This window comes from Amphibalanus amphitrite, unplaced genomic scaffold (genome assembly GCF_019059575.1).
Source record: "Amphibalanus amphitrite isolate SeventyFive unplaced genomic scaffold, NRLGWU_Aamphi_draft 000785F_arrow, whole genome shotgun sequence".
NCBI lineage: Eukaryota > Metazoa > Arthropoda > Thecostraca > Balanomorpha > Balanidae > Amphibalanus > Amphibalanus amphitrite.
In genome coordinates, this window is record NW_024882279.1 from 106,237 (window position 1) to 119,410 (window position 13,174).

A 13,174-nucleotide genomic window follows, 5' to 3' on the forward strand; every position below is an offset into this window, starting at 1 on the left:
CTCGCTATCCACCGCCGCTGTGGCCGCCCGAGGTGGCCAGTCGACCTCCCGACCGGCGGAGTTACCGCTCGGGAACGCGGGGCCAGGGCGTTTGTCTATTTTCCACTTCTGTTTTGGGTCTGAAGTAGCACCATCGTCTTTCATTGGTGTTATTGAAGTTACTAAATTACACTTGTGCATTATGAATAACCAAAATGTAGCGTAAAATGCGAAATTTATGTAAATTTTGTCCTGGAGAGCTTGGTTTCGTGTGCACACTTAGGATAACTGAACACGTTTCATTTCGGCGCCTTTGAGTAGGTGCATGACCTCAATGTCGCCTATTAATCTTGCACACATATGCAAAGTGGTAGGTCATGATTATTGTTTATACAGGAAGAAACTCAGACGTGCTATCTCATCCGCCGAGGTGTCAGATTCATAAGCCGAGCAATTATTTATATTAAAGATTCATATCAAATGGATTCACTGCATGACTCGGGATACCACATAGGGGGAGAAAATTAGTGTTTTGTTGTCCTATACGAACCGACATAAAGCTTTCACAGCCCATAAAATGACACGAATTTTGATTGGCAGACTTACAGGGAGTGAGTCACCATAAATAACGAAGTAACCAAAAGCTTGGGCTATGAGTCTCGCCATAAACAACAAGCAGCAGCCACAAACAAAACATACAAATGAGCTGTGGTCAGCCGATCCTCTACAAAAATGGCGCGGCCGCTGCCCATCGTTTCTGTCTCCCTGGCAACATGCCAGGCAACGTTAATCGGGAGCCCCAGCCTTCCAGCACAAAAAGACCGTTCAGTTCCTCTCCTATTTGTCATCGGGATTTTAAAAAGGCTATCAAGTTGGCCCATCGACAAAACACCCTCTCCAGCCGAGCGGCACGTCCGCCTCTAGAGTCGGTGGCACGTGCCCCGTGCTACCTCTCCCACTCCGCTCCGCCCACAGCCCGTCTGCTCCGCTCCGCTTCGTTACCCGTCCGCCCAGCCACTGAGACAGGCCTGGAGATCACCAACGTAAAGCGGTCTCGGAGTGGTAGCTGTGGAACTACACCCTCGATGGCCTGATGGCACCAGCCGTGTCTATGTAAGTAAAGGATTTTGCTCGGAATTCCGGAGCTAATGAATTCATGATCAGATGACACAGATTTGATCGGCAACAGGCCGTCGCTCAGCAATGGCTGCAGATTCTTCGGCGACCCATCAATCATAGTCGCTATGTTTGACGTTCCGTGAAGTGTTCAGATCATTGAATGTTGCCATCGCTGGGTTGACCGATATTTACAGAAACCAATCGAACCTCGGCGAACTTTGATGAGCTCTCAGCATACCCCTAGCGGACCTCCAACGTACCCCACGACCCAGTGCACTCTCCCCTGGGCAATTGGTCACTCGGACGGGGAGCGGTCACCTCCTGTCGGCACGCGCCCATCACAGTCCTCCCAAATAAACAGTGACCTCGTCCCGGGCCTGCACTGTGGCCGAGCAGGTAGCCGCGGGGCATGAGCTCACCAAAAGCGACCCTGACGCCAGCGTTTGAAACACGAGCGCGCAGAAAAACAAACAGCCGGACGGAGATGAGCGGAGACTCTGTTCGCTTCAATAAACCCTGTCCTTGGCGTACTGCGGTCACAGTCGGGCGCCGTACCGTACGCTATCGATCACGGTCGACGTATGACTAATGAGACGTTCATGGGACGGTGTTTGTGCGGTTGCTGTGAGCGCGGCACAGTGAACCGAGTGTGGTCCTTGTCGCGATCCGTGTCAGCGCTGTATGATTCGGATCACAGCCCGTGTCAGCGCTGTATGATTCGTGAGGGGCGGGACGGACGCCTGTTAGGTCTATGCTCGGTCGTATATAGCTCGGCGTCGGTGCCCCGCCGGTACCCTCCGAACGCCAGACAGCCAGGTGAGCGTCAGAAGGGCGCCGGTGTGTATCGATCCAGCCCGCACGGGGCGCGAGGGGCCAATATTGAACCTCCTGTCCCCCACCCCCGCCTATGGCCGCGCCCTGCAGCCCTGCCCCACTGCAGCTGTCTGAATTGTCCACAGGGGGTGGAGAGATTGCGCCGCGGGCAGGAGACGTAATCAACTGGACCGCCATCGGGGAGCGAGAAAAACTGAAGGCGTGGGAGGATCTGAGGTTAGGACCCCGATGCCCGCGCCATCTCACCGGTCATTCTCCCCAGTTGGCTGTCAGCGGCCGGAACCACTCGCGTCGGCTCGTTTATAGGGTAGGATAGCCCCTACAAAACGATACCGCCGGAGTGATAACGACGGGATGTAGTCTGGATTGAGGATATGTAAGGTTCCACTTATTTTAAGATCGCATCTTTTAATTGGTGAGGGTGGGTGGGAAACTTCTCGCTCACTCTACGACCCTTTCGCCGCCCGTCGCCGTCGACGACTGCCGTTCGTGCCACTCCAGTCGACGGTCCGGCGGTCCCGCGGCCCGCGCCCTCCCAGACACCCCTCCGAGGGCTGCCCTGCGTCTGTCGATGGGGCGATTAGCCACGGTCACGTTCGGTGGCGCCCTGGCAGGGTCCTAACCTTCCATAGCCGCGTCGCCGCTATGAGTTGATTAGGACCCCGATGCCCGCGCCATCTCACCGGTCATTCTCCCCAGTTGGCTGTCAGCGGCCGGAATCACTCGCGTCGGCTCGTTTATAGGGTAGGATAGCCCCTACAAAACGCCAAATGCACCAAATGGAATTTAGGGTGGCCGGATATTATTGCTAGCGCGCGCTGCCCATCGAGCGCGAACCGGTCAACATGCTTCCGCGGTGGTGGTGTAGTGGCCTCGTAGGCTATTTTGATTGATTCGGTCGTTTACCGATCCTCCGGAGGGCTGTGAGAGGTCCAACGTCAAGTGTCCACGTGCGGGTTGTTGACTAGCACCTGGTGGGTTAACTACGAATCCGGGCAGATGCGGAAAGGTTCCCAAGTGTGCCGCTGCCTGTGCCCGATTTATAGACTGCAGTCGCTCCTGCGGTGATTATTGGGCCGGACCGATATTGCGCGGGTGAAACCGGGGCGGTATGCGTCCCTCCGCCCAAAGGTCGGCTCCCGTCTTGAGCTCGCTGTGGCTGGACCCCATCGCCTCGCACAGTGTCGCCAGTGAATCACTGTCGACCGGCGTGGGGCACCCCGACCCGATGATGGAGCGTGCCCGTGTCCCGGGTGTTCGCTCATCGTCTGCCTCGCTCGGCCGCCGCCAGCGTGTGACCGGAGGGGGAGCAGGGCCGCGCGGCGGCAACTGGGGTCGGGGTTGAGGCGGGCGGCGCCGCCCTGCCGCTCTCGCCTGGGGCCGGTTGTAGCGGTCCCGCTACAGGCTTCGGTGGCCCCGTGGACGGTCCTGGCTGGAGGGCCCGAGCTGTCCCGGCGGTGACATTCGCCGCCTGTCCCGGCTGCCGGCTCTCGCGGTGTCGATGCCTGTCCCCGCTGCCGGGCGGCCGGCGCGCGGGTGACCTTGGCGGGCCGGCTGGGCGTCCCGTCTCCCCGCGCGGCGTTGTGTCCGCTAATACCCCCGGCGTGCGTGCCGCCGTGCCCGGTCAAGCGGCGGGTGGTGGGGCCGGGCCGAGTAGCCGAGTCGTCGGCGGCGAACCGGTATATACGACATGCATATACGACATGCATATCCGACATGCAATACGACATTTATATCTGTACATGTGGTAATGCGGCGTGGCCGAGGCGTCGGCAGCCGACGGGCGTATATGCCGTGTTGCGGATTACCCTAGGCGTCTGTAGCTCAGTGTGTCGTGTTGCAGAGGAGCCGAGGCGTCGGCGATGGACCCGGTTTACATGTCTACTGAGAGTAGCCAGGGCTTCGACGGCGGACCAGGGCCCAATCTTACCAAATGCCGTGAATGCGCATTCACGGCATTTGGTAACATTCAGAACTGTTACACATTCACTTATTCATTCGTTCAAGAAGCAACATTCATAATCATTCACGCTATCAAAATCATCGGGCAAAATTAGCTGGGTGTAAATAAAAGGGATATCTTTGATATGAGAGCCGTAAAATCCGGCCAGTGCTGACAAATCCTATTTACGGCATTGGTTAGATTGGGCCCAGGTGTATGGTATCGAGTTGCGAGTAGCCGAGGCGTCGGCGGCGGACCCGGTTTATGCATGTCCGACGAGTTGCAGAGTAGCCGAGTCGTCGGCGGCGGACACGGTGTATATCTGTCGAGTTGCAGGGATGGCCGAGGCGTCGGCTGCACACCCCGTTTATGCCTGTCTGCGTCGCGTTGCCGGGTTTTCGGGGCGTCAGCAGCGGGCCAAGGGCGTCAGTATGGGACCAGGCTATACTATCAAGTTGCAAAGTAGCCGAGGCGTCGGTGACGGACCCGGTGTATGCCTGCCTGTCGAGTGCTAGAGTGGCGAGGCGTCGGCGGCAATGCTGGAATTGTGAATTTTGGTCCTGGTTCCGGAGAATAAAATCTGTTCCGGAGAACCGGCCAGCTTTTAGAACATCTCAGCAGGAAAATCATATATGTTTGGCCTACTAAATGTGACAGTCGATAAAATGTGTTCGCTCACTGCTATAAATGTATGTTATAGGCGTAATAATAGCAGTTTCTTTACATAGGTTGGAAATTTCAGAAATTTCAGGTGCCGGAGTATGAATTTGTAAAGAAGCACAAAATCGTTTTGACCCGACTGGAACCAGCAAAGGGCCTTATTTCCAACACTGGCCGGCGGCGGACCAGGTGTATGTCTATCCAGCTGCAGAGTGGACGAGGCGTCGGCGGCCGACCGGAAGTAGAATGTCGAGTTGCAAAGCAGCCGGGGCGTCGGCGGCGGACCGAGTGCATAATGTTGAGTTGCAGGGTAGCCAGGAGGTCGGCGGCGGACCATGTCTTCGAGTTGCAGGGTTGCTGAGGCGTCGGCGGCCGACCAGGTGCAAATATCGAGCTGCTGAGATAGGGGAAAGTGGGGTAAGACGGGCACCTTAACTTTGGAGCCATTTTTCGGCCGGTTAGAAACATCATAGAAACGGGAAACTGGGTGAAAACCTTTTTCAGACATTTTACTTTCATTTGCCAGAAGATGAGACTTAGACCTGATTCAACAAATAAACTGCAGCTATTTTTGCAAAACCTTGCAAAAACCCGTCTTACCCCACCCCATGGGGTAAGACGGTCACATGGGTAGGGCAAGACGGCCAGCTTCTTTCACCGATCAGCGCAGCTCGCAACAAATGCCCGAGATTAGCCGCATTTATACAGTCGCTCGTTGGTCTCAAGTGCTTCGGAAATGGCAGTATACGAGATTCGTGCAGAAGGCGTATGCTCCTATATAGGCCCTAGTTCAGAAGCCATGTAGAACCGTTTTTCACATTCATTATTCGAGAATAAACTGTGCCGAAGGAATATTGCTAACATGTCTGTGAGTATCGGAATCGAACATATTCTTATTAGAAATGCTTCTTTTTTCCTACAGCAACAAAAATATTTTCACCATTACAGACCCATTGGGTTCATAGTTGCCCGTCTTACCCCAAACTCAATGTCAGAAGTTCAGCACGATTTTTCGCTGTGGACAATTTGATGCAGACAAAGCAAATCCGCCGTAAATGAACACTGTTGGCATATGAGTGTACCACAAGTGATTGCGAGTTTTTAACTCTATAGTGCTGTACACAAAAGCTTGCACAATACATTATGGATGTTTTCAATGAAATGAGTGTTTTAAAGAAATCAAAATAAAAGATTATCGACTGAACACAAATTCACCAGACTTGAATGGTGGTGTGTAGTGGGAAAGGCAATTCTGGTCCTAACTTTTCTTGCTCGTAGCGCTATTGGTTTGGTCTGCAGAAGGGGTGCCCGTCTTACCTACCCTGACCGTCTTACCCCACTTTCCCCTACCGAGGCGTCGGCTACGGGTCATGTGTACATGCCAAGTTGAACAGTGGCCGAGGCGTCGGCGGCGGAGCAGATGTAAAGTATCAAATTGCTGAGATAGTGTAGACCGGAGCAAGTCGCCCGGCCGGGGTAAGACGCCTCGCCGATGTTCTCCGAACTGGCAAGGTTCTGGGGAAACCATCCTCTCTTCTATAAAACGTGCACTATATGATCGTTATATGCGCCGACTGGAAGGAAATTGTGATAACTCTTGAGGGAGATGTAGCCAAAGATGTTTTTTTTTAATTTTGATGTTTTGTTGTCTGATGATGCATCGTGGCGTTCTTTTATGGTCCACGTCAGGTTAACGACTTTATGTATTCTGAACAACTATTGTCTAACGCTTATAATGCCGGGTTAATTCGTGTTAAATTATGTCTTGCTAGAGCGCATGGCGCTGTTTTCTGACCGAATTACGTGATGGGATAAAAACGCCCCAGTACGTCGCGGGGCAAAAACCCCATCGGGCGTTTTACCGCATGTGCTGTTCGGACTACCCCCTTTCCTAATGTTTGGTAGCTGGCGAACAGTAAGTTTCTATGCCTTTGTATGCATTTTTCTCAGCGACTGGAAGGCAAAAGAAGTATTTTGTTAACATAAGCATTGCAATAATTCATTAATTGGCCTTATGAGGCAGGTGAGAAACCTGCTCATACAATAGTGTCATAGCTGCACACCTGATAGGATGGAATGTGCTAATTTCAGTGCCGTGCCTCCCGAGGTCTAACGGACCTCTCATATAACATTTAGCAAACTACCACGTTAAATCTTTAGTCTAGAGTAAGGGGCTACTTGGCCCAGGCCGTGGGGCGTTTTACCCGGGAGTCGGTATTGCCGAGGCGTTGGCGGCGGACCAGGTATGAATTATTGCCGTGTTGCAGAGGGCCGGGACGTCGGCGGCGGACTGATGTATGTGCATTCCGTGTTGCAGAATGACCGAGGCGTCGGCGGCGGACCGATGTATGTGGATGAGATGCAGTGTGGCCGAGGCGTCGGCGGCGGACCCGTTATGTGTTCTTACCGTGTTGGTATGAGTTAATCCGTGTTGCAGAGGGCCGAAGCGTCGGCAGCGGACCGATGTATGTGCATTCTGTGTTGCAGAATGGCCGAGGCGTCGGCGGCGGACCGATGTATGTGCATTTCGTGTTGCAGAATGGCCGAGGCGTCGGCGGCGGACCGATGTATGTGCATTCCGTGTTGCAGAATGGCCGAGGCGTCGGCGGCGGACCGATGTATGTGCATTCCGTGTTGCGGAATGGCCGAGGCGTCGGCGGCGGACCGATGTATGTGGATGAGATGCAATATGCAGTGTTAGTATGAGTTATTACCGTGTTGCAGAGGGCCGAGGCGTCGGCGGCGGACCGATGTATGTGCATTCCGTGTTGCAGAATGGCCGAGGCGTCGGCGGCGGACCGATGCATGTGGATGAGATGCAGTATGTAGTGTTAGTCTGAGTTATTACCTGGGTTGCAGATGGCCGAGGCGTCGGCGGCGGACCGATGTATGTGCGTTCCGTGTTGCAGAATGACCGAGGCGTCGGCGGCGGACCGATGTATGTGGATGAGATGCAGTGTGGCCGAGGTTCCGGCGGTGGACCCGTTATGTGTTCTTACCGTGTTGGTATGAGTTATTACCGTGTTGCAGAGGGCCGAGGCGTCGGCGGCGGACCGATGTATGTGCTTGCGTTGCAGAGGGCCGAGGCGTCGGCGGCGGACCGATGTATGTGCATTCTGTGTTGCAGAATGGCCGAGGCGTCGGCGGCGGACCGATGTATGTGGATGAGATGCAGTATGTAGTGTTAGTATGAGTTATTACCTGGGTTGCAGATGGCCGAGGCGTCGGCGGCGGACCGATGTATGTGCATTCCGTGTTGCAGAATGGCCGAGGCGTCGGCGGCGGACCGATGTATGTGCATTCCGTGTTGCAGAATGGCCGAGGCGTCGGCGGCGGACCGATGTATGTGCATTCTGTGTAGCAGAATGGCCGAGGCGTCGGCGGCGGACCGATGTACGTGCATTCCGTGTTGCAGAATGGCCGAGGCGTCGGCGGCGGACCGATGCATGTGGATGAGATGCAGTATGTAGTGTTAGTATCAGTTATTACCTGGGATGCAGATGGCCGAGGCGTCGGCGGCGGACCGATGTATGTGGATGAGATGCAGTGTGGCCGAGGTTCCGGCGGTGGACCCGTTATGTGTTCTTACCGTGTTGGTATGAGTTATTACCGTGTTGCAGAGGGCCGAGGCGTCGGCGGCGGACCGATGTATGTGCTTGCGTTGCAGAGGGCCGAGGCGTCGGCGGCGGACCGATGTATGTGCATTCTGTGTTGCAGAATGGCCGAGGCGTCGGCGGCGGACCGATGTATGTGGATGAGATGCAGTATGCAGTGTTAGTATGAGTTATTACCGTGTTGCAGAGGGGCCGAGGCGTCGGCGGCGGACCGATGTATGTGCCTGAGTTGCAGAGTGGCCGAGGCGTCGGCGGCGGACCGATGTATGTGGATGAGATGCAGTGTGGCCGAGGCGTCGGCGGCGGACCCGTTGTGTGTTCTTACCGTGTTGGTATGAGTCATTACCGTGCTGCAGAGGGCCGAGGCGTCGGCGGCGGACCGATGTAAGTGCCTGAGTTGCAGAATGGCCGAGGCGTCGGCGGCGGACCGATGTAAGTGCATTCTGTGTGGCAGAATGGCCGAGGCGTCGGCGGCGGACCGATGTACGTGCATTCCGTGTTGCAGAATGGCCGAGGCGTCGGCGGCGGACCGATGTATGTGCATTCCGTGTTGCAGAATGGCCGAGGCGTCGGCGGCGGACCGATGTATGAGGATGAGATGCAGTGTGGCCGAGGCGTCGGCGGCGGACCCGTTGTGTGTTCTTACCGTGTTGGTATGAGTTATTACCGCATTGCAGAGGGTCCGAGGCGTCGGCGGCGGACCCGGTACATGTTCTTGCCGTGTTGCGGAGGGGCCGAGGCGTCGGCGGCGGACCTGATGTATCGTGTTGCAGAGTAGCCGATGCGTCGGCGGCGGACCGATATATGTGCCTGAGTTGCAGAGGGCCGAGGCGTCGGCGGCGGACCTAATGTCCGCCGGGGCCGAGCCTAGCACGGAAGCCGTGGTGCTAGATGGCGCGGTGCGCTGGCAGCCGTTGAGTGCTGCGTGTAGTAGGGCTACTTTGCCACGACGGTAGGTTGTCCGCGGAGTCAGCGCAGACCAAGCACGCATAGTGCGCGTGACGGTACCATATAGCACGGCCCTGCATGACGGGCATACCGTGTTACGCGTCTCCCTGCACGATTACGTAAACGGCTGCGCTCGCTGAGTACACCTCGGAATAGGCGCGCGTCGGTATGATTCCGTGATACCGCCGTATTGCCATGCCAACCACTCCCCGCTGTGGTATGTGCCACCCGTAACGTGCTCGATACTCCTCACCTGCCGGGTCGGCGTTAGTGTGCCGGACCCGCAATCCTCTGCAGCAGTTGCGGTCTCCGCTCTGTCACTGTAGTGAAATGTAGTGGTGCAGCGGAACGAGCGCTGGCTGGCCGGACCTGGCCGCTGGACGCTGCCCTGGGTACGGGCGGCCGTCACGTGCCCACCGTCGGTGAACTTTTTTCTTTCTTGAGACTTCTGACTTTGCCTTGTGGACGAACTGTGGTGATCACTGAGACACTTCCTACAGTTACGCTACACTCTTCCGATGCTCTAGAAACTTCTCGCTCACTCTACGACCCTTTCGCCGCCCGTCGCCGTCGACGACTGCCGTTCGTGCCACTCCAGTCGACGGTCCGGCGGTCCCGCGGCCCGCGCCCTCCCAGACACCCCTCCGAGGGCTGCCCTGCGTCTGTCGATGGGGCGATTAGCCACGGTCACGTTCGGTGGCGCCCTGGCAGGGTCCTAACCTTCCATAGCCGCGTCGCCGCTATGAGTTGAAACTGGATGATTGGCCGGGGAGCGGACGCGAGAAATCGATGGGCGGCGACGACGGCAGAGACAGCGCCAAGTCATCGAAATATTTGTTTAGATATCCGAACCCTGCTGGAATGCGCTACGACATGGGTAAAATGACTCTAAAATAAGCACACGCTTGCAATGGCTTGCAAATTTGCCATGTCAGCAAATCGGGGCCGTACCGCTGCTCCTAAGTCATGATCCCACAGGGAAAGAATGGGCGTTTCTCAGCGCCGACTAGGATTCTGCCACTCCCCGACCCCGATATCACTGGGGAAGAATGGGTATCACTCGCCCCTGTGCCGGTACGGAGCGACCATCAGACGCCCCGCCGCCACAGGTCGGCCGAGGTCGTGACGCAGCGCCCGGCGCCGCCCGGCTCAGACATCCTTCAAACGGACCGCGCGCTAAGCCCCTGGCAGACCCGGTGGCCTGCAGTGGTGATGGCCACCGAGACATTCAGGGCCCGAGCTGTCCTGTCCAGACGCAACTTGCACTTAGTTGGTGGAATTTATGCTGATTTCATTCACGTCCCGAATCTGACTACGACTGCGCATTGCTGACCGCAGGCTGAATCCGATGTTGTTACCTTAAAAGTCGCGGGCAGTGCACGCTATCGGAAGCGGTGAGGTCAACATCTGACCGAATCCATTATTTTTGGTCCTTGCTGGGAAACCGGCTGTCTCAATGGTGTGTTGTGTTTAGATGTGAATGAATGAATGAAGCTTTAATTCAACCAGGTCCACTAGATCATTACCTTCGCCTGGTTAAAACAAACCTAATAAAATCCCATTTCCCCTTCGCAGGTACTCACAGCTCGAGGACGAGGATGACGTAGACGTCGTTGTCGAAGACGTCGTGCAGACTGATGACGTTCTGGTGCGCCATCTGCATCAGCAGGTCCACCTCCTGTTCGATATCTGCCATCGGCTGGCCGCGTCTCGACGAGGCCACGCGACGCTTCCTAATGAACTTGGCGGCGAACTCGGTGGCAGACGACTTCTCCCGACAGCGGCGCACCACGGCGAACTGGCCGCTGAAACAGGAGGAACACAGGGGTCAGAGAGGTGCCGTGGGGAGGCAGATGGGAGGGAGCGAGGGTCTAGGAATTGTCAAAACCTGGTGACGTGATCAGGTGGGAGAAGCGAGGACGGTGCCAAATGAGGAGAGACGTGACTGCGCAAGTAGTTGTGAATGTGTTTTACTAGTCTTCTGAGTTGTAAAGAGCCAGTCCGTATGTCTGTCAACGTTTACCAGTGTAGTGTCGCAGTTGTTCTGGAATACATACACACGAGATTTGCTATTCAGATATGATGAACGACCGCGTCCACCCTCTGCTTGTCTGACATGTCGCACCAAATCAATCGACAAAACGGTCGCCTCAGCTGCCGCATTTGGTGCGTGTGGGCGGTCGACAAAGTGCCTCACAATAGCGCATAAATTACCAACGCCACCACCCAGAAACGCAAGTCAACCTCGGATGCATCTTCAGAAGCTGCCCTTCCACAGCGGGGTTCATGGGCATCAGAACTGGGAGGGCGTAGGCAATCGCTACGAGATATCGCTGATGATTCTGATTTCTGCCGTTGCGCCTTTCCACCGTCATCATCAAGCGAGAAATAAATATTCAGCAACAAGGTCTTTGCCTTGCAGGCTGCGATTGACTACTTTTTATTCAGATCTGTGCATCGTCATTCATGGCGATTTGGTTGCGTGCATGCTGCTACAAATCTCATTCTTCCCCTGTCCAGACTGTCGCCCCAAACATGCAATAGGAAGTGCCCCTTCGAGAGTAACTGACCAGGACAGCAGCATGACCTTGACACAGAATGGCGCACCGTCCATCACTGCTGCGCCACAATCGCATCCCGCGCCAGAGCTTGCCGCGCAGTCGCATCGCCACAGACTGGCGCATGGAAAACGCTGCGCCGCGAGTGTCTCCGCACTCATAAACGCCACATGGCGAATGCCGCGCCACCATCGTCGCCGCCGCCGCAGAGTGCGTCGTAAAACATCGTCGGATCGTCGGACGCGCCGTCCGGACAGCCGGCGGATTTAGGGGCGCGTGCAGCCGTCCGACGAGCCCGATTTGGCCAGAGACACCTCGTCTGCGGAATGCGGCAGGCGCGCGCGGGGCCATGGGAAGGGCAGGGGTAGAGGACCCGGAAGGAGCTGTGTCCAGAAGAGTGTGCAGTGAAGCAATATCGGAAGGTGACGCAATGATTTCAGCCGGGGTGCAGTTGGGCGGACGGATGGCAATGCCAGGATGTAGGCCGTAGGGCGAGTTGCAACAATTGCATGATGCGTCATTGGTCAATGAAAAGGGACACTAACACTTTCGAGGCTGCTTGCTGATTTCAAAGCATGTGTAAATATTGCGGTGTTGGCTGAACAGTAGCAAAAAGGTTCATTTTTCAATACAAAAAGTTTTCAATCATTTACACAGCTATTTTACAGCGTACAACGTTATTTTATCATTTATGGATTTAGGGATGCGCATTTAATTGTTAGACAAGAGGTGAATGTGTGGTTAATTCAGCACCTTCAATTGAGCAGGAAGACGTTATCATTGCCAGACAGTCGTGCGGCAGACGAGGAAGTAATGATTCACACTTGGTGCGAGCATGCACGGCGCTACACAAGATTGGGCTCTGGAGAGTTTGAGTGAGCACCTGGTAGCGTGACTGCCTGTGACTGAATCGCACCCTTGTCTCTCTGAGGTGTGTTTCCCAACACTTATCTCCGTCCCTTCGTCGGTGCCATTTGCGGCTGTCATACCGTAATCGGGCTAATAATAAGCCATGAAAGTAATGCCGCTTGTTTCGCTGACAAGCTCTTGATAAAGTGACTCATTATTTGCAATTTTCATGATTAAAATAGTGTCACAGCGGCGGCGCGATAGACTGTCGGGCGAAGGTGACGACCAGAACTGCTGATGGAGTCTCCATCTGTCGAGGGCTCTTGGGGACGGCGGGGCCACGCCTTGATGCGGCACATTCCAGGCCGGGTCGCCGGGGAGACAGGCCTGCGGCGCCCATGACCCATTTGGACTGTCATCCCCGATGACTGTCGATCTGGCGACAAATGACAGAGCCGGGCCGCGCGGTCACCGGGACCCGCTCGGTGACCCCGCCGGCGGCCCGGCAGGGTCGGGGGTCACCGTGGCGCCGGCACCGTCACGGTCTAGCCGTGAATCGATGGGCGCCGACCACGCGCCGACGTTCCCCCGACGGTCACCGTGACCGATCCAGCCCGACAGATAGCCGCGGTCAATAATAAATAGCCGGATCGGCACGGTCACGGATGTGA

At 55.8% G+C, this 13,174-nt stretch overlaps 1 protein-coding gene across 3 annotated transcripts in view; it reads right to left on the bottom strand.

Annotated features, from left to right (window-relative positions):
* Positions 1 to 13,174, bottom strand: part of LOC122366114 (death-associated protein kinase 1-like) — a 138,843-nt gene that overhangs the window by 105,932 nt on the left and 19,737 nt on the right. For all 3 annotated transcript variants that reach the window (XM_043337962.1, XM_043337963.1, XM_043337961.1), the window contains exon 2: positions 10,680 to 10,901. In XM_043337962.1, coding sequence (XP_043193897.1) covers positions 10,680 to 10,901 — 222 coding nt within the window. The remainder of the gene's footprint in view (positions 1 to 10,679; positions 10,902 to 13,174) is intronic.